General features: G+C 27.7%; 1 protein-coding gene across 1 annotated transcript; it reads right to left on the bottom strand.

Moving 5' to 3' along the window:
* Positions 1-428: 428 nt before the first annotated feature.
* On the bottom strand, positions 429-23,304 carry LOC111682785 (homeotic protein deformed). Its single transcript, XM_046950519.1, has 5 exons — positions 22,313-23,304; positions 16,190-16,290; positions 15,941-16,118; positions 1,603-1,976; positions 429-951 (listed from the first exon to the last, which is right to left on the bottom strand). The coding sequence occupies exons 1-5, from the start codon at positions 23,049-23,051 to the stop codon at positions 532-534; spliced, it is 1,812 nt and encodes a 603-aa protein (XP_046806475.1). The 5' UTR covers positions 23,052-23,304; the 3' UTR covers positions 429-531.
* Between the last annotated feature and the right edge of the window lie 547 nt (positions 23,305-23,851).

Raw genomic sequence — 23,851 nt, forward strand, 5'->3', positions numbered from 1 at the left:
TTAATCCAATTTTTAAAACTAATGTTAAACAAACATATGCAAATAGGAAAAAATAAAAAAAACTTTTAACAGAAAAATATTACACAAATAATCACTTGGTTGATAGTTGGTTTTAACATATTGACACAATAGAGACAAACCTTATATAAATACACTGAGAAAAAATTTTCTATTGTCATTATTATAACAAGTTGACTACAATGTTTAGTAATTTTAGAACTATTAATTAACTGATTTCTCGTTCTGCACAAAATTAAGTTTGATTTGATGACTCAAATAAAATCTAAATATAAACCTAAAATTTACTTGTTTCAATATTTAGTAAACAATTTTAATGTTTTTCTCAGTGTACTAATATTTATAAAAACAAATAATTTTTTATTTCTTTATAATTTTTTATAGAAAATTTACAAAAAGCTTTAGATATTGAAATACATTTACAAAAACACAATTGAGGACAAACTGAACTATTTTTTACTAAATTATAAATTCAATGAAATAAAATTTAAATCGATTAAAATTTATTTAATTCTAAAGTGTGGTCAGATCATAATCTTGTTTTATATGTTGTTGCAAGTTTGCCATTAGATCTTGTGTATGTTGCACATGCCCTTGTTGATGTTGCTGCGAATGTAGATTTGATTGCATTTGATTTGTATTATTGCTATTATTGTTGTTGAGATGTATACTATTATTGTTGTTATTATTGTTACTATTTGGATTGTTACCATTCATGCTGTTGTTATTACTGTTGGTGTTGCCGCTGCTGGTATTAACATTAACATGGGAATTTTGTGCTGCCGTTGATTGAGATCCATTATTGTACGTACTACAGGGCATTTGTTGTGGGTTCATTAAACTTGCAGCATCACCCGCTGCTGGTATATATGGTGGATTATTTAATGATGAACTTACATCACCCATACTTTCTAAACTATCTGAGCGCATACACTGTAATGAAAATTAAAAATTCAATGAGCAAATTGTTTTTAATTTATTATAGAAATATATAGTAATAATGTATTATTTTTTAAAAGCAGAGTAATGCTTGAAAAATTGGATGAAATTAATAAGTTTTTACTTCTATAGGTTACATTATAGGATTCTAAAGATCTAAATACTTTGCAATTGCAACATAATATTTAATTATTACCACCACATTACCCAGAAGTAGTTTAATGACTTATTAAAAATCTGTTATATAAAACCTTTTAATTACTTGTGAGCGATTGAGGTAAGTACATAATTTCCTCTAATGAAAGTGAAGTGATAACATAATGACTTAAGATGATGTTGTGTAAGTTATGGGACCTTATAAGGGGGCAGGTTCTATCTATACAAAAAGATTTTGCATACTATAAAACTTGTTTATGAGTTTTATCGCTAAACCAGTTACATAAATCACAGTACATGTAATCATCACATTTTCAAGTCAAAAATTCTAGAAATTATGAAACTTCCATTTCAACTTAGACCGTAAAAATTCTAAATAGTTTCTATTATCCTAAGGACTTTAAATAAATATTTACCCCTTTAAAATGTCACCAAAAAAAATTATATTAATTTCTCTAAATTGTATCCCAAATTATTCACATTATCTACCTCATTTATCACAGGCTGCTGCGATTGTTGTTGCTGCTGCTGTTGTTGTTGCTGCTGTTGCGCTTGCTTCTTAGCACTGACTCTTTTAGGTTTTTTGGCCACTGGTGTTATTGGATTACCATTTGCGTCGGTCTTTTTGCGTACATTCTTTGTATTTGGTAATTTATTGTCTTTCTTCCATTTCATACGTCGATTTTGGAACCAAATTTTAATTTGTCTCTCTGACAACACTAATGTGTGGGCAATTTCAATACGTCGTCTGCGGGTTAAATAACGATTATAATGAAATTCTTTTTCCAATTCCAATATTTGATGTCGTGTGTAGGCGGTACGTTGTCTTTTTGGTTCCATGCCTGGCTGATATGAACCATTTGCTGAAAATTAGAAAAAAATAGAAACAGACAAAAACATAAATAACAAAATCACTGTATAGTTGTAAATAAAACATATATTTATGTACGTGTGTTATAAAGCTAATATAAATTAGCTGTTTTCGTCAATATAAGTTACTTCAAACTAAATTTAATAAACTGCTTAATTAGTTAAATAATCAATTGTTATTAATTAACTGCGCTTCAGAGTAAATATTTGAAACTTTAGAAATATTCTTATAACACTGTGCAATAAGAAAAAAATAGACCATCGGAAAATGAAAATAGACAATCAGTAAACCAATAAAGCAAAAACACGGAATTTAAATTTTATTTCATTGGTTTTTATTTTATGTTTATTGGTTGGTTTCATTGAGGAAATAAATTTGTTGCTTGGTGTAATTTAATTCCAATACTATTTTAAACAAATTCCTTGTCATTCTTAACTTTAAGTTTAGGCCAAATATAACGTTCACAATTAATTACAATGTCAAAATCGTTAAAAATTAGTTTTTCTAAATATTTAGTTACCCCCAGAAACACCCCAGTGAGGTTTAAGATCAATCGCTCAGCATTTGTCAAAAAATTGCACAAAATATTTTAACGAACAACAATACACAGCTGTGCGTAATTGTTGTAATTCAAAAATGTTCAAACATTAATAAATGTGAACCAAACGAAACTTTTATGAAGTTTTTTCTTAATTTAAGCCTTAAAGGCCTCTTAAGGAAGTATTATTGACCAATGTTTTTGTTAACTAACTGGATATGCGAGAGTATTTTCTTAATTTTCTTAAAAACAAAAGGGCGAATAAATTCAAAAGCAGCGACGTATTGTTGGCGTTTTAAACGGCTTAGAATGTTGTTGGTATATTAGTTCACATTTCCAATTTGACGTTTTTCGCGTCAGGATAATTAATCAACTTCAAAGATATGACGAAATTGTAAATACTCGTCGTACAATAAGTAACATTTGAATAACAGATAAACTAGCCGTATTTTGTGCATCTGAAAAAGTATACAGGAAAGCAGCACCTTAAAAAAAACTCTTTTTTACGCCGCAGTCGTTTCTTATAGAGCGTAAAAACAACCCCTTCTTGTTAGTTTCTTTGCAGTTATTTTCTTGCTGTAAATTTACAAAGTTGAAGTTCATTTAAAATTAATACATTTTCTCATAATTCTCACACCTGCTGTTGGCCTACAGAATTTTGAATTAAAATAGAAATTCACTATTTACATATTCATTGTTTGCTCATGTCTACAATTTGAACTTCCATTTAAATTAATCTTGTGGAACTTTTGACAGTCTTTATCAAAATAAAACCTTCAGGCTTATCCCCCTTCCACTAACATCATCGACAATCATTCAAATGTATGTATGTATGTATGTATGTATGTATGTATGTATGTATGTATGTATGTATGTATGTATGTATGTAGATATAAAGTATTGTGTTGCCAAATATATGTTGTTCAAGGTTATTTTGTTGGGTTTTTTTATTTGCAACAATTCGAAACTCTGTTCAGTTTGAATTATTGTTTTATTAGTGACAGCTTCATCAGTTGTCATTGGTTTGATTTAGTTTTTGTTATAGAGAAATCTGTTTGATGGCGAAAAGTTTTAGGAGAAACTTAATAATGATAAATACATCATCGGTTATGCGATATTCTACATAAGTTTATAGGGTACGTTGAACGGTATTTGTTTTGTTGGTAGTAACGTTGAAAGGTATTTTAGGGGCATAATGGTAACTGCTAGTCGTGTATACAAGTAAATCACCTGTATCTTACTAATAATATTTAAAATAGCTATAACCATTAAATCCCATTAAAGCTTTAAGAAAATAAGTATTCGTTAAATAACAAATAATTTTATTGACTCCGTGTGTTACAAATCCTGAAATGTAATACTAAAAAGTTTTATTTTAATCATATCTTTATCGTTTTCCATTTCAGTAAAATTGTTAGAAATAATTTGTTATTAATTCTGAATTTGTCTATATAGGCTCATAATTTTGACCAGTTCAATAGATGATTTAAGTATACCACGATGTAGGTATTGACATCATTAAGGACGCTATTATTTAAATCACCGTTGGTACTTAAGGAAAAACAAAATCGGAACTACTTTTTTCGTAATATTTACGAAAATTTCATGTATAATAAGACATTGCATGTATTTCATTAAACCCCTTTCTAATTTTACGAAATTTATTCTAAAATTATTTTGCATTATAATAAAATGTTTGTACAATTTTGTATATATTACGAAACAATTTCGTAATGGAAGACAATGTAGCATTTGTATAATGTACAACATTTTTCGTATATATTAGGCATGGATTATGTTAAGTGTTAAACTTTATTTTAAAAGAGTTATAAATGATTTATATATAGTTTATTACACACTTTTTCCATACAAAATCCCATGTTGACTAATAACTAAAATATTTATAAGGACGACTCAAACAACTTTTATATTTGTGTTAATTCCTATTTTTTTCTTTTGGTCTTTTTAGTATAATATATTTATTTATTTTTTCTTTACTTAGTATTGTTAAAATACATTTTCATAACAATAATTGCGTATCATTTCAGCTTTTAACAGTTTCACACAACAAAATAAAGTAAAACTATATTTTAAAGAAATGTATATGGTTATTACGAAATTCTTGTTGACGGATGTCTTGATGATGTAGTCTTTTCCTTTGCCTTTAAATGGCTGGACGGATAGCAGGCAGCCCGATATCGAGTCCAAATGTGGTTGAACTACAACAACTGCCACGTTTGAAAAGTCATGTCATAAATAAGAGAAAAAAGTAACTTGAACAAAAACTGCTTTGTCATTGATTACATGTAATAAAGGATGGATGAAATTTTTACTCCAAAAAAGTTAAAAAAACAATAATAATAAAAAATATACAAGAATAAAGGGAAGCAAAATAAGGCCAATTGTAATGATATAATTTTTTTCATTCTCTCTTTTTTAGTGTCTATGCGATGAAATGGCCAATTTAAAATGAAAACGAAACTACTATGTATGTATTAATATACAATAAAGTATCATAATTTTGCCTGATCATAAAAGAATGAAAATAAGCCACTAATTCTTATATTAAAAAAAGTGTGATTTGAATTTAAACAGTGTTGTGAAGGAGTATATTCTTTAAATTCGGTTCAGTGTAGATCTTTAAAAACCCTTTAGATAGTTAGAATTAAGCTTTAAAAACCTTAATATAGTGTTCAAAATTTTGAGTTTTTTCAAATAATTTTGTTCTATTTTATTGAATGCAACATTTAGATTCTGATTAAGGTTTATGCGTGAAGTTTTTTTTTGCTTAATTTTTATTAACATTCATAAAATTCCAGTTATAGTATGTAAAAAGTTTGAATGTAGGATAACAACAAATTAAATAAGAATTGGTCAAGCCGACCACATTATGCATTAAACAGATATAAACAATTATAAAATAAATCAATATTAATCATATTGTTTAATATTTAGTTTATTAGAAGTTTAAGTAATTTTTATATGCATGTAGGAGTCAGCACATTCGTGGGATATTCGGTATCGAAAATAAATTTTTCTATATTTTTATATTCGTCTAAAAATCATCCTATGCACAGAAAGTGTAGCACAAACTATTTAATAAGTTACAAGCATTAGCTACAATACTGTAGAGTGTCAAAATGTTGTTAAGCAGAATTCACAGTTTATTGAGAGTGTAGTAAAGTTTTTGTTATTATTTTTTTTAATTCATAGTGTAGTAGTATAAGTTAATTTTATTTTTTTATTTTTCATATTTACAACAATTATGCGTTCAATTTAAGTTCGTTTTTTAAATACCGCCACCGCATGTCGCTGCTGTCGTCATACCCACAAATTTTTCGACTTGTACATATTTCTTTCCATGATTTATTACTTGTATATGACTAAACAGTTTTCGCCATTTGTAGACACACATTTTTTATGTATTTCGGTTCAGTATGTTTCGTATACATATGAAGCATTTCATTGAAATATGTAAACGTTGTTGTCTTTTTTAGAGTCTGTCCGATGGCACGGCACGGGTATTGATCAAGTTTGCAGTGTAATGTCATTTCACAGAAATTATGTCAGCCGTTACTTTTTATCATATCGTTTCAAATTTTATATACTTTAATTTCAAATTTTATTTAAGTTTCAAATTTACAACACTAACTATACCGTCTTTATAATATTTATTTTTTATGATTGTTTTATTGTCTTCTATATCTTTTTAATCCTGTCTAACCTGATCATTGACTGATCAGGTTAGACAGTAAGCTAACCATAAAAGTAGGCAGACGGACACACAATCAGTTCAAAGATTTTCAACAATAGGTTTCAAAGCATGTAAATACTTTAGACGGCTTGGCAATCAACTTCCGGGCTTTAAAATAGTTTAAATCACGATCAGATAATGCACATGCTTACCACTCGTACACTCACACACCAATTACAATTGAAGTGAATTTATACTCGTTATCATGAATAGTCAGTCAGACGGTCGGATGGATTATGAGTTCATTCATAGTGGGCCAAAATATTCGTAATTGAAATATGATTAATTACGTTTTCTTGGGATGTTTATTTAAATGATTTCTATTTAAGAGAAAAATATTTATTAAAATGTTTATACATATAACCAATTTATATGTATTTTTTATTTATTTTTAATTTTTCAGTTTAGCAAGTGATTTTTAATCTCTATTAATAAACCGGACAAATTTATTAAATAAAATATGACATTTGTTTAACTATTAATTTTTTTATATTTTCTCATTAATTATAGAAAAATGCAGTTTAATAAATCAAACACTCGAAAAAAAATAAAATCTGAACTGATAAAGTTTTATTAAATACTAATATATTAAATGATTTTTAAATTGTTTTTTTTAATTAGTCTTTCAAATATATATCAGAATATAAATTTTACTATGCTTTACACACAATAATTCATTCAAAATTTTCAAATTGTTAACAATCCTTTCTTTTGTTGCTACTTTATTCGGTGAATGGTTTTCTTTTTCAATCTAACTTTAAATTTAAAATAAATAACTGGCACATTTTTCTGAGCGTAAACATTTTATAATTTTTGCAGGAAAAATAAAAAAACAAGAAATTAGGCAACATTCGACAAGATTTTATCAACAGCGGGAGCTGCATTAGCAGCTTGTCAAATGACGTTGCATTTTGCTTTAAACTATTTTCTATATGTATTTAATTTTGAATATTTCGAAAATAAATATGAGCTCATTGTCGTCAACATATCATTCGTTGAAAGATTGATAGGTAGTGAATGGACTCTTGGGCTGATAATGGAAAAACAAATCTAAAGATATTGAAAACATAAATGTCTTTATATCATTTTGAGTTGCACAAATAAAACAACTAAAAACAATCATTCTATGATAAATTTCACTATTTGCGTATATCGTAGATTGATATTGCCTATTTTCAAATCATAACAAGAGAGAATATTTCTATGATCATTATTTGAATGTATTAAATTTTAAAATTTTAATTTTTGACCATGACTTAGCAATCTTTTTTTTTGCAAAAAGCTTCCCAACTTACGACAGCAAATTTCTTTAATCCTAATCGATTTTATACACCTTAATAAATAATATATAAAAAATTTTGTTCAATTATCTTTCCCGGTCACTGAGTAATAGCTTCTTGAATTCAAAATTTTACAAAGTCAAATTCTGCATAATGTACATTATACGTTATGAAGGCGTTTTTCTTTAGTTTTTTTTTCGCATATAATATTTTTGTTAATAGGAAAGCAATAAGAAAACTTTAATAGAAATTGCTAAAATTTAATGGTTTATGATCAAAAACTATTTAATTTATATATACAGTTTTAATAATTATCTGAATTATACACTAGAAATGTATAAAAAAGATGAAATAGCCATATAAATTGTATGACATACCCGGGTACTGTTCGGTATTGATGTACATACGTAATTTTGCTCGGCTAAAGACAAGACGGTTAAAAATTATTATCAAATTATCAATTTATATTGATAAAATGAACTTACATGTTTGTGCGCAGCTTTAAGCGCTTGCAAAGGTCGAAAGTTGGAGGTCCACACCATGCGTTATACCACCGTTTTGAAGGAATTTGGGAAATAAAATGTTAACCATAAAAGTAAATAGTTACTTTTTAACTTTTAGGTGTGGGTTTTTGTTTTATTTATTAGTTCAAATTTCATATTGTTCCAAATGAAAACCACCAACACAAAAGTAAATTATATCTTCAACAATGGAGTTAAATAAACTTTGAGCTGAGATACTATATACCAAATAAGAAAAATACTTAAATAATTCTTTAAGTGCAAAATTTTGCTTGTTTTTACTTTTATTCATACAAAATTGAAATAGAATTAAGTGAACAACAATAACATTTAAAGAACGCTTAAAAATAAATAAAAAAAATTAATTTAAATAATAGAAATATGAAACTCACGTTTGTGAATGTCTAGTCTTATATGTACAGTGTACTTGTTCAAAAAAAAAAAAAAAATAGTAGAAAATACACCGAGAGAAAAGATGAATAGACAAATACATATATTTATTAAGAATGACCTTGGATTTTGTTTGTAATTAATTGATGAACTTAAACAGCAGCAACAAAAGATATAAAAAAACAACATTGACTATAAAATGATAATAAAAAAGCAACAAGAAAGACATTAATTATTTACTATTCTTTTTATAGTTGTAGATATAGAAAAATTTATATATACATATTTTATTTTCTTAAATCTTTAACTTTTCATTTCATTGTTGTTTGTTTCATTTGTTCATGTTCGCAGTTGGAAATCCCTCTACAATACTGACAACGTCATAGTACAGAAAATGGCAAAATTTTTTTTAAATTTAATTAGCATCAATAACCAATAAATCTGCTGAATAATAGTAAGAAATAAAAAAAATTGCAAACATATTTCGTTCATTTTTGTTTCTTATTTACTAAAACAAAACCACAACTAAAAACCAACAATTAAGAGAGTTATGTTCGGATATGGTGAAACTTATATACCCACTACAAAATATGTATAAAATTCATCTTCGAAGATGGTCATGGTATACTTAGGGCTACAGATCACTCATCATCCCGGATGGATGGTCAGACCTAGATCGTCTTCAAATATAATAAGAATGTGTTACAAACGGTAAGTCAATATAAACCAATTTATTTTTTAATGGTGGTTATAAAAATAAGAATTGTTAAGGTGCTAATTACGTTTAAATTTATATACATACATAAATACATACACATATTTCTTGTGTGTCGGTACAATTTCGAAGCGAAGGCTTAAGGAAATCCTTTCGTAGATGAACATGGAAAACATTTAGCATCCAGCTTTATTCATATATAAAAATACATGTATGTATGTATGTATAGTTTTTGAATGTAGAAAGTTGAAGATGTGAGAAAAGCAGCCAACTAATGAATTAATCAATTAAAGCTGTATGTTGTTGAAATTATATGTTTGTTTAAACGCCAACACACTTTTGCCTTCCATATGGGTAATTTGTATCAGTATCTTAAAGGGGTTAATTGTATGTTTATGTTAACCATAACAATTTTTATAATCGTTAAAAATATGATAAAAATATTTTAGTTTTCAGAGTGATGAGGCTTAAGGATCCATTGGTTAAAGATAACATACTCATATAGTATGTAGAAGATGACCGTGTATTTGAAAGGGATGTTTTTGAATTCCATGGACAGAACAAGCTAAAACTTTAAAAAAATAACTTTTAACTTTGTAAAATATTTATTAAAACAAGTGAAAAATTGCGTTCAGGAATTCTCGACAATATTATAATTATAATTAAAGTTTATCAAAAGGTATAATTATAATTAAAGATTATCAAAAGGTATAGAATGGCACTTAAACCACTTTATTTTTAAAGACATATTTATATATGTATCTAATTCTGTTTACTAAACTTATTCTTTTTATCAAGGACTTAAGTAGAGTCGAAAGGATTCTCATTATTATTATCTCGATTAATCCTGCAGGTTTTACCTTATATTTCAAGAATGTCACATTAATTTAGCCCCTCTACATTTCTTTAGATTATTCTACCTAATTTTAGCATATTGATACTACATTTTATAAAACTTAATAGCTTCTGGCTAACTCATCTGTCTGTTAATTTCCGTAGTAGTTCCTATACGCAGGGTTTTTTTAAATTTTCTTATAGTGAACTGTTAAAGTATAATAAAAATTTAAATTTTAGCCTTTCAAGAAAGCTAAAAAAAAGGATAGAAGCTAAAACATAAATTTTGAGGATAAATAATAAATAAAAATGCCAAAATGCCTTAAAAGGGCAAACCTATTAACAGTTACAGTAGAAGCCTCATCAAGAACTAGAAAAAATATCTTTATATTTTAGCTTAATTAAATATGAATATTGAAAATAACGAATGCAACTGTTAAGGTTCTGACATGATATCACTTTTCAGGTTTTTGTTTTTGTATTTGTTCTTTCCAAACCCTTACATTTTAAAAACATTAATGTATATTTTTATCGCGTAGAATAAGTTTTGAGTCTGAAACATGGCTCATCTGTCATAAGCTGCAAACTTCTTAATTTTCAACAAGTCATTGTCGACAGTTGTGTGTTGCAGATTTTTTTCGGTTGTTATATCTGTTTCTTTGTTGTCTACAAACAACATGCACGTAGACAATGTATGAAATGTACAAACACATATAAGTAGATACGCTACATGTGTATTTTTTATTCATTTACCCATACAAATTTAAAGAATAATCAATACTTTTATTTTTATTTTTTTTTTGCTGCATCAGTATGATGCTGTTGTTTATTGCTCATTTTGTTGTTAAATACTGCTGCTGATGTTGGTGTTGTTATTTTTTTTTAGTCTAAGCAATTGATGAAAATTATTGCAAGTCATCAAATATCGAACTGAACTTTTCGTTTTTGGTTGTGGGCCTTGCCTTTGGTACTCTAAAACCCACTAGGGGGACATGTCATTGAATTTTATACGATTTACAAGGCTGCAGTTAGTTATGAGTTGAAATATTTAATTTTATTTAAAAATAAATAAATGTATTTTTTTATTAAGTTGTGATTTTATTATTAAGTTGTGATTATTATTAAAGTTTATTTTGCTTTAATTTTATAATATTTATATATTCCTTAAAAAGTTTTCTTTTTGAAAAATCAACATCAAAATGCATTATTATGTGCATCATCTTCATCATGTTTATGATGTGTTTAAATCCGTGATATCAAAATGTTGCAACTTGACGTAAATCTCTTATGATAACACAAGACATACAAGACTTCTTGTGTTTGAATTTATTGTCTTATAAATTGTATAACTTCACATTATGTTAAACCTAACTAACGTGTATTTCTATTCATGTATCAAAAAAGGTTAAAAAATGAGAATGTGTTTTTTATAGTTTGGATATTAAACATGTTTTGTTTTTTAAGTAAGCTTCTGTTAAAAACATTTCATATTATTAGTTGATATCATTTTAAGACAATATATGAAAATATTCATATACATATTCTATGTATCGTTCGTTCATTTTCGTTGGGTAAATTTTTTAAAAAATATAGCAAAATGATATACATATTTCCATTATAGAAAAATACTCTAATTTAATCTTTCTAAAAACGCATTGCGAAAGTTTCATCAATTACATTTATTAGTATTTATATTGACTTATAAAGTGGAAGAATTTGCAATTATAATAAATTCACAAAGTGGTAATTACCAACAAAGCCTAGTTCAAAGTAAAAATGTTTTAAAATTAATACGAGATTTAGAAAATGAATGTTAAATAAAAAAACAACATTATTTAAAATAGAGTCTTTTATGAATAGTTTTTAAGTGTTATATAATTTGTCACTGTTTCAATTTTTGTTTAATTTGAGCACAAATCAAGAAAATTTAAATAAATTAAAAATTATTTAATTACATTTAATTTTTCTTAATTCCGGGGTTTTGAACAAAACATTGCATTGTCTTCAGGTGTCTTTATGTGTAACAAGTTTCAGTCAAAATGGGCTACGGGAACTGGTCGAAAATTCAGTTACAAAATTTGTTTCATCTAACAAAGCAAGTTAAATAAAAGCATTCAATGAACATGTACGTATGATACAATTTATGAATACAGGCATGATTAACTTTATTTTTAACATAGTCTTAAAAATTACTTTATTCAAGTATGTGTAGTTCGCTACATAAATGCATACCGCGCTAAACTTAAATAATATGTTAAGTTCTGTTCTGAATGACCGCCCCCGAATGACAGGGGCGTAACCGACTGTAAAGCAAATTGTACAGAACTAATAAAACACAAAATATTAAACAAACCATGATTAAATGCGTATTTAAAGTTAAAAGTAATAATATAATTATAGGCAAATTATATTTACATTATATAGGAAATATAAAATTATATATTGACAAAGTTTGTAATTCTATAACAATAAGCTATGAAATATTCAAACGAAATAACATATATGAATATAATACATTTAAGATATACATATGTAAGTAAATAAGGACATATGAACCGAAATTACAAAATAATTGAAATCGTAACTTAAGTAACATGAGTTAAATGAATTTTAACCGATTGCTTTACAATAGAAGTATTTCGCTAAATGAAAAAATTGTCTTTGGTTTAACTTATCTAAGACATTCACTAACCTATTAAACATCACATCATTTAATTTTATGTTAGTAATAGTAAGAGAATATGCAAACACTTGGTTTTAGGGCATTTTTTGATGAACAAATAAATTACATATTTAGTTCACGTCTGTTTAACATGCAATTATTCAATGACACACTGCCTATAGTGTTCAACCCATGAACAATAACATGAACACTAACATTAACATCATATTTATAACATAAATTTTTAAATAATAATTATAGTAATCAAATATTTTAGAGGAGTGAATGAATGATCATTGTGTGGTCATTACAAATATGTTGTCATAACATACCAATAACCAACAACTGCAACAACATTTATGAGTCCATGGTTGAAGTAAATAAAAACTTTATTTTTTCATAAATTTAGTAAGTGACGAGTGCATTTGCATGAAACCCCATTAAATTATTGTAAATCATGGATACGATACAATAACTAGAAAGAAAGAAAGACAGATAAACGAACGGACAGACATACATGTGGTCTTGTACAAAGACATTTAACTTACCAAAGAACATCGACACCCGGCAAATAAACTATAAAACGAAAAAGCAGACGCATATAAACCAAACTAACCTAGTAAATTTACTACTACATACTGCTACTATGTATAGCATTTGTTTATGACTGTTTACTCTATCTTACTTCTCTTATACAAGTGGCTTCTTACTGTGAAGTTTTCTTCAAAGTCCAGTCAAAAAGCAAATCAAACTTAATGGAATGAAAAAATAAACATTTGATTAATTGGTTTTAAATTACTCGTACTCTGTTCAGTCGTTTTAATAATTTAAAAGTCCAAGAAATTATTTTTAGTCACTTTTTAATGTATTAACTAAATGTTTTAGTTTATTATAGATTTATGTAAATTTTTGATTGATTTGTAGTTGTAACAAAAATAAATATTTTATTATGGGAATATGTATTTTGTTACCAAACAACAAACACCACAACAACATTTAGTTAAAGGAGACTGTTTTATGATATTTTGTATGTTAAATCTTTAATACTCACTGGGCTTATAACTATTAAATGTTTGCTTCGAAATTTATATTTAACTCTAAAAAATATTTAGGTGTCCAATTTATTTACTTGTCTATCATTAAGAAATTACTACATACTAACTTGTTCTGCTACGACGAGTATGTATGTACGTATGTAGTTTGGAAATGTGCATCGTTTTACGAACAAGTGTCATGCTGCTTTTCTAAAAATAAATGTAAACAGTAGTGTGCCATATACAAGTAGTAGAGGGCCACTGTTTTTAGGTAAAGACCGATTTACATGATTACACGTGTAATATGATCTTTTAGAAACAATAGACATAAAATTGAATTATTAATTATATTTTTAATATAAATGACATTTATGTAAACCCTTAAACCTAATATTGTTAAAAAATTCATAGCAAATATGATTTTCCAAAATGAACATATTTTATGGGATAATATGTAAGTAATTCAGCATAACTCTTGTTCCGTTCAAAAATTCTGTTTTTAATTATTTTATCCAGTTTAATTTTAGTAAATTATATTTTACTTAAATTGATAAATACATCTTGACTTCAATTGAACAAATCGTTCACAAATGTATTCCAAAAACTAATATGTAGTCGAAAAACTATTAAAACGTTTATAAGTTTTGAAAATGTTTTAAAAGTTAAAGAGTTTCTAGAATAAAAAAAGCAATCAAAATATATATATTTTTTTTAATTTTCAGAATTTTTGCACAAATCTCCCTTATTTATGAACGGATTTTTGCTGATTTCAAATAGGAACTTTTCGAAAGCACGCCTGAAATTATTGAATATTATGATCCCCGAAATATCTGGGGTCTTTAGAAAATTTATTTCAACAGACATACAAACAGACGGACGGACATGGCTAAATTGACTCAGAATATACGTACTTCGTTCGAGAAATAACACTATGGAAATTACAAACGAAGTGACAAACTTATATATACCGTTTTCACGATGGTAAAGGATATAAAAAACCAGAGGAAAACTTAAACATAAACATTTCATTATAACATTCATAGAAATAATTATTTATAGGGGCGCGGAGTGGATTACACAGAACTTACTCTACAACGTACAAAATTGTATTTGAAATGTAAATTCAACATCAATTTTAATTATGAAGCTGATGATAATGAACATTTTAAAATAATAAGTGAGGTACATACATATCTATTTATTCCTTAACTCTGTCGTCCGCACACCTAACAAAATCATCTAAATTTCAAGTTTAACAAACAACACATTGATGAAGCCGACCGTCGAGTGACGGATGAGCCATGTCATTTGATGTTAATGTTGTGACATTTATCATGGGCGCGCACATAAAATACAACAACATGCTTGCAGTACATTCCTCATACCTCAAATCATACAAGCAGATACTACGTCGGTCGGTATAGAAAGTCAAGTGAGTGCAAGAAACTTGATTATTGTCTTAAATAACGAAGATGAGGATTTGAATGCTGTTGATGATAAAGATATTTTTTCGATATTTATTATTAAACAATGAGACGGTTAATCATCATACTATTTTCTTTAAGAAGTATATTTATTTTTTTGTTTCTTGCTCCCTAAAGATTTTCATGATCTAATATTTAAATACTTTCTACTGTTTAGGCATTTGCATCAAATATCTGGAGGTGGTCGATATTTGTCAATGTCATATGTTTTGTTTCCATTACACGGTTTGTCAAACATTGATTGCTACCGACAATTAGTAGTTGAAGTACATTTCAAAGAATGAAAAAGTGTTCAATTTTATTTGAGTACTTTTGGGAATTGTTAGGTGTTAAGGCTGTCATAATTAAGTTTTTTTTGAGATTTTTTTAATGAACTACTACAAATTTATTGAAGTGATTGAGCTGTGTTTTCATTAATAGAGACATTTATGACATGATTATAATTTGGTATGATTTATTTTTTTGTTTGTTTTAAGTACATACGACGAAATATTTATACACTCATTTACTGATGATTTTTTGAATTGGAACACTTTTAGCACATGTTCATTTATATTTTCTTTTAAGTTCATTCTTTTTTGTAATTTCTTCTATTTGATTAATGGTTTTTTATGAAATTAAATTGTATTGTTTATTTCTTCCGACGAAAAACTATTTTTGTCACTTAGTGGATTAGTTTATTTCCTTTAAGTATGTGTGTTTGCCTAACAAACAACCAAAAATAAATAACTTATAGAAACTTACCAACACCAGCTACATGTATTTTCTTCATCCAGGGATATATAATTCTTTCGCCATCAGTTGTTTCCGCCATCAAGTCATCATCGGTATCCGAATCCAGAAGATCATCATCTAATCCATTTGATCCCAATTCGTCGGGCGATCGGTCTAACATTAGACGATCTTCTTCTAACATGTCATCCTACAAATAAATACATTATTTAATTTAGTTTTAGTTGAACAAATCGAACAAATTTTTTTCCTTGATCTTACATTTTCGGAGCCTTCATCATCACATCGCAGTCTCATGCCTAGTTCTTGTAATTGTTGCCCCGCAGGTACAGCTTCTTCAATACGTTTTTCTAATTTTAAGCCTAAAATTAAGAAAACAAAATTAAAAAAACACTTAGTATAAAATTAAATATTTGTTTACTACTAGTAACAGGATCCAAAATGTTATACCTTGTTTATTTGTTAAGTTTCTAATAACAGCAATTAACTACTATATATTGGGAAGACTAATTTTGTAAAGAGAGCAAAAAATAATGTTATATTATTTCCTTAAATCAGCTCGTATCATATGGTATGGCCAACCATATGATACCCTACACCAGTTAGTATTTTAAAAATGTGGATTTCTTTTTAATAATAAAACATTTAATTTGTGTTTACCTTAATTCTGGTCAAGGGTAAATATCGTATTATTCAATATCAATATTGGTGGAGGGATTATATCTACTTTAAAGTTACTTATTTTAAAGTTTAAATTTAATCGTAATATTAGCGGTAATAAGTAAATTTTGATTTTCTAGTCATTTTCATAAGGGGACTTTAATTTTGAGTCGTAGAATTAAGTGGCATACTACGTTTTAAAAAGTTGGGTCAAAATCGGTAGATATTGCTTTTGAAATTATGAATTGTTCATGGGGTGATTTTGACATTTTTAAATTTTGAAAAAAGTTTTTACGCATAGACGTACTAACTAATTATGAAAAACTAAATGTGCATAACTAATTCAAATTTCACAAAATTTTTCAAATTTGTTTTCAAATAGAAAATTAGTGCCTTCTCAAACAAAAAGGCAGTAACATAATTTTCAAATGTATTTCATATTTAAAAAAGGCTAGAGGAAACGTATTTCAAGTAACTTTATTAGTTTTTTATGCATTTTTCAAATCCTAATTATAATGCTATCTATTGCAAGATTCATATATATTTATACCCATTATCAAAAAAAGATGGGGGGTATATTGATTTTGTCATTCAGTTTGCAACACATCGACATATTGATCATAGACCCACAAAATAATATATATTCCTTATTAATTTTAGGACGATCTAGCCATGTCTTTCCGTCCGTCTGTCTGTCTGTCTGTTGAAGCACGCCTGTCTATCTGTTGAAAGCAAACGGAATAGGTCAGGTTTGTTAGGTATTGAAAATCGGTCAACGTTTTCGGGTAACCCCCATACAAGTGGACCCCCGAAAAACAGCTTTAATGGGTACATCTGTTTCAAAAGTACGAGTATAGCGATGAAATTCGACATAAATAAGTTTCATATGATCCAAAATTTCCCTAAATTCCCAAATTTTATAAGAATCGGTCTATAATTTACCCTACCCCCTTCAGAAAATTTTTTTAACGTTGATTACTGGCTTAAAAATACTAGTATAACAATGAAATTTGACATTAGTAAGTTTCTTATAATCCAAAACCTCTCTACCAAATTTTATGTTGATCGGTATATAATTGACCCTACTCCCATATAAGATCCCCTTTGAAATATAAGTCATAACGTTCATTATTGGTTTAAAAATTCGAGTATAGTGATGAAATTCGACACATATAACTTTCAATGAAGCCAAATTTTAGGAAAAACGCTTAATTATTAACCCTATCTCTCATAAAAGGTCCTCTTCAGTTAATTTGAAGAGTAATATCAACCTGATGTTTATAGGGGAGCATTATTTTTAAGGCATACGGTTTGATGGTGGGTATATGAGATTCGGCACTGCCTAATATAACACTCTCACTTCCTAGTGAAAGTGTTACCTTTTGGGGTAATAACTACTTAGTTTTGTTCGACGATGACCAAAAAATAACTCGTTACAAATCTGTTTATCCGACTTTTCCGGATTGAAAACTGATTTAAGAGTTATTTTTTATATTTGCGAGTATATTTTCTCACTCAATGCCCCATTAAAAACTTATTTTATCATTCTATCTGGAAATTTGTCTACATATGTAAATATCAAAATTTGTAAGTTCTATTTTTTCATTTGTTAAATAAGAATAAAAATTACAATTGTTACTAAATGAATCATTAGTCTACTATTGTAAGGATTAAATGCTACAAAAAGTACAAGTAAATCCATTTTCTTAAAATATTTGATCTAATGCTTATTGTTTTCACCCTATACACACTTTAAAGTATACGAATCGACAGAGCTTTGTTAAATATACTCGTATCTTGATAAAAAAAACGGTCCAAAATAGATTTATAAAAGTGTTGATGACCTTGCCTAATTTCGTAATGATCGGATGATGATGTGTTACTAAAAATATTGCAAAGTTTCTTCAACTCGTACACGTACACGCAGAGAAAAAATATAGTTGTGATAATAATCTAAGAGCAACATATTATGGTTAGAATTATAGATAAAGTCAAAACATATTGTGATAATTTTTACTATCAAGAAATATCATATTATGATCATTATTAGCATCATAAGATATCATATTATGATTAAATATAGTCCGTATATTTCATCATAATATAGTTTTATTAACCATAATGTGATGTTGTATTATCATATTGTAGTTTCAGTAATCATATTATGGCTTCAAGTAATCATATTATTGTTTCAAGTAACCATATTATGGTTTCAAGTAGTCACATGGTTTTAAGTAATAATACTATAGTTACATATGAATTCTAAATATTTTTTAGTATTTTTTTGAACAAACACAAAACTTTGAAGCACTGGTATTAACATAAAAAAATGTATATATCCACACTTTTATGCATTTAATTATTTTTTTTATGTACTCTATTTAATGTATTTAAAATGTTATGTATTTTAAATTTCTATTGAATTTTATATTGGATTATATTTTTACACGCAGAGAAAAAACATGGTTCGGCATGTTTTTGTAACAATATTTTGTTGTCATAACCAAACAATTGTTATTTTCATTGAACTTTATCAATATTTTAGTTACTGAAAACATTTATATGTTTATGACAATTATAAATTTGAGAATGATTCTCTGAAATATAATTATTTTTACAACAAATAAATAATACTAATTATGTAAACATATTATATTTTTTAGAATCATTTAAACTATCAAATAACCATTAAATGGTAGGATTTTACACGTTTATCCATATAATGTTTAAGATATAAGTAAAATACGTTTACTATTAAAAATATTTTGGTATCGCCAATTTTCTATCAGTTGTATGGTTTATCTGTACTAAATCGGATTAAATAAATTGTTAAACAAACTCAGTGTTAAAATAATTGTGAAAAATAAATAATATCTAAAAATATAATAGGAAACAATAGAAATATAAAATACATAAAATAGTGTACATAAAAAATTAATAATTAAAAGAATTATATTGTTTTTTATGGGAATATCAGTTCTTGGAAGTTTTGTGTTGTTTAAAAGAAAATTAACAAATAATTACATTTTCCGCCGAGCACATTAAATTAACTATATTATGTTTAATATGTAACCATAACATTGTTACTTGAAGACATGTGACTACTTGTAACCATAATATGGTTACTTGAAACAATAATATGATTACTTTAAGCCATTATATGATTAAATGAAACCATAATGTGGTTGCTTAAAATTACAATATGATGCTACAACATTGCATTATGATTATAAAACTATAGTATGATGTAATATTTGGACTATATTTAATCATAATATGATAGATTATTATACTAATAATGATATTTCTTGATAGTAAAAATAATTATAATATGTTTTAACTTTAACCATAATTCTAACCATAATATGTTGCTCTTAGATTATGGTTACCACAACTATATTTTTTCTCTGCGTGTAGATATTATTTATTTCTCACAATTATTTTAACACTGCTTTTGTTTAATAATTTATTTAATCCGATCTAGTACGTATATATAATGTTTAATATATAAGTGAAATATGTTTATTTTACTTATATATTAAACATTATATGGGTAAACATGTAAAAACATACCATTTAATGGATATTTGATAGTTTAAATGGTTCTAAATAATATAATATGTTTCTCTGCGTGTATACGGAACATCGGTGTTTTGTTTTTAATTTTTCTCGAATTAAAACATAATTTTGAGTTTACATCTACAGTAAATGATTATTTTCAAAGACGTTATTCTTCAGAATTTTATGTCACTGCATGCTAAAAAAGATAATATCCTACGATATCCTTCGAAAACACTTTTTCATCAAAAATGATAGAAAGACGCCAAAAAATGTATGGTGAACAATAAATATGATGCTTAAGCTGTTTCTTAAAATAACACACTCTACACTATAGTTTTGCAACGGTTTCCAAATTTGGGTCCGGATCGGATCGGTCCGAAAAATATAGAAAGAATAATTGTGTTCATATTGTTTTCCCAAAAACACATAAGCCGTGACCATATAAGTTATGACACACTTAATTGAGTCATTGTGTCACCGTATGTTATGGCAATTTCAAAAGAGTCATATGTCTATGAGAAAAATGAGATTAAGTCCATAATTTTAAAAGATTTATGAAAAAATGCTTAATTTAGCGAAGCCCTCACGATCATAAAATTAAACATCGTTTTAAGATTTTATTAAAAAAGTCACTCATCTTCAAATTGATGCATTCTCAATATACGGGAATATTTAAAATATATGACATCTCGACTTTTGTTATTTTATCGTATATTCCATTTAATAAACATTGGTAGAGGAATTTACGTTTAAATCACTATGTAGTGTTATTAGTGTTTGTAAGTAAGTTTGTCCTTCATGGGGTTAAGTCAAATGAGGCTCGATCATTGCACAAATAGGCAGTTGTTTAAACTTCCAAAAATTGCCTACTCTGTATAAAACTATGTTTTGCAGATTTTTGTTTACATAATAGAACATTTAACATAATTATGAGCCCAAAAACTCTATTCGGGGATAGGGTTGTATGTGGCTAGGCGAAGCAACGGTCCGATTTCAAGTTAACCGATAAGTATAATTTAAGGTGGGTGTAGGACCAATATGTTTGGGCGTTTTACACATCAGTATAAATGCATTATACCCTCCCCACAAAATTATAACCCAAAAATACAGTTATCTTTGAAAAAAATTACCCCAATTAAAACCCATTTTTTTTTTAAAACTCGTCGAGTTCGAATTATTGAAAATCTCCATGTTCTGATAAAAGGCCATTTAGCTTCGAGCACAATATTTTCAGTTAGTTAGTTAGTTTAAAAGATGGATGTTTATACATTAAATCCGAAGAAATACACCAGTGCCTCAGGTATGAATGGAACCCATCACCTCCGGTCTACAAAACTAGAACACTAACCGCTAACCTATCTTTTAGATTTGATTATTGTATGTAGTTATAAATCTGCGAAATGTCTCACAGTGTAGAAATTTAAGAGTAAAGATTCTTCTATATATCAAGAGAATAGATTGGAGATTAGAAAAGAATTGTTGAAAAACAATTAATTAATTATAAAAGAATAGAATAATTGTAGACATAAAATTTGATGCCTAAAAACCGTTGAAAAATTAAATTTGATTTTAAATGTCCAGGAATTCTATTTTAAAGTTTTCACTTAAATTAAAACATTGATGTATTCTTCGAATATAAATTAAAAAAAAAAACATTTAAAACCTCTATTTGCAAAAGCTATTGCTATAACATATAACAATTATGTATTCTTCGAATATAAATTTTAAAACAACATTTAAAACCTCTATTTGCTATTTGAATTGCACTATATTTCTTAAATATTAAGGCTAAGTTTTTTTTTAATAATTCTATTAATACTTTGGTTTAATAGACTTGGCCAATATCAACTAACATACCGTGGCACACAAGATTCAATATTTATACGTTTTATATTATGATACTTGTGATTATAAGAGAATTATGAATATAGACTGATTTTCCTCATTTTGTTAAGAGCAAAGTTAAATATTATTTAATAAATTCTTAAGAAATAGCTTTTTATGCTTTCCTGGAATTTGTAAAATGATACTTTTATTTGTTCGATCTGAATAATATCTTTTTGAATAACTAACTAACGTTTCACCTAAAGGCTTAAATCTTGTTAAATATTGAACTTTTTGACTTCGAAAGAAACAAATTCATTCGATTAACGTTGATCTTACCTAACTCTTGCAATCCCAAAGCAGTGTTCGTTGGTGGTTCTGTGGAGGAACACTGCAGTGGCATATCCATCATTTGGGAATGTGGTGGTTGACCCTGAGAGTGCGTGCTACCCACACTGCCATTTGTACCGTAATAACCACCGTAATATCCATTGGTGGCAATAGGGTTGCCACTACTATTGGGGGATGTTAGAGCTGGAGCATAAGTATTGTTTGTACCAAGTGAGGTTACCGACGGATCGTTGTGTAAAGTTGCACCAGTCGATAAATAATCCGGTGTATGATGGACGGCAGCTGCTGCTGCCGCTGCAGCGGCATGATGATTATAATAACCGAGATTTTGATGGTGGGCATGGTGATGATGATGGGTAGGTGTAGTTGAGGCATAATTGGTATAACTGGACGTTTGATGGTGACCCGACAATGCACTATTCGTATGCGAATGGGCGTGCGGGTGATGATGACTGGTGGCGGAATGATGATGAGCTGCCGCTGCCATATAATCACTAACCATATCCGCGGGATGAGTGGCATGAGGATGCGAGGGCATTCCACCAGCGCCAGTACCTCCACCTGGTACCATGTGACCCGTCGATGCAGTCATCGAATAGTGGCTGTTATACTGATGGTAATCATCTGCAACTGGTGGAAATTTAGGATCCAGACCATTGTTCATGCCCATGGAACTTTGTACATGATGGGGAGCATGTGGATGATAACCCATTAGAAATGAGCTCATATTTGTACAGGTTTCTATCGGAATTCTTTAAGGTTTTTATTTTTTTATCACACTATTATTCTTTCTATATTTAGTATTTTTATAAAATTTTTAATGCACAATACGAAAAATATTTTTTTTTTCTTTGTAGATTTTAAATAACCTTGAAGTAGCGAACTTTGTTTAAACACTTTTAATTTTTATATTTTATTTTCTGTATTTAGATTTTTAAAAACTTTTATTTTGTTAATTAAACACTAGCACGGCAGGAGGTATTTTGTTGTTATTTTGGTTATTTATAAATATTATTATTTTTGTAAAACAATTTTTTGTTTAATTAAATTAAATTTTGTTTTGTATTTATGAAATTTTTAAAGAACTAAATGAATTTGTTTTGCTAATCTTTTGTACCATCATAGAAGATGAAACTTATTCTTGGAACACGAAAAACTAATGAAATTTCCACGGATTTAGAGCGAGAAACTAAATTGAATAATAAACTTGGCCTAGAATGGATCTAAGCTTACAATACTTCTACTCATACGACAAGAGACGTTACAACAAAACTGACACAAACACACGCTTAATCGTTAACAATTCACAAAAACACAATCCGTCCGTACCGTTCGTGACGAGACGTTCTTTTGTTGTGTATAAGCGCCAGAAAAACGTTTGCAAGCGAACCTGTTCGCCTCGTACGCATTCGCAAAGATACTCAGTTTACCCGTCTGTTTGTCAGTCTGTCTATCACTCGCTCATTCATTTGCTCGCTCGCTCACTGTTTAAAGTACATACTATTTGCTGCAGCACGAAACACAGCC

This window comes from Lucilia cuprina, chromosome 4 (genome assembly GCF_022045245.1).
Source record: "Lucilia cuprina isolate Lc7/37 chromosome 4, ASM2204524v1, whole genome shotgun sequence".
Classification (NCBI taxonomy): domain Eukaryota; kingdom Metazoa; phylum Arthropoda; class Insecta; order Diptera; family Calliphoridae; genus Lucilia; species Lucilia cuprina.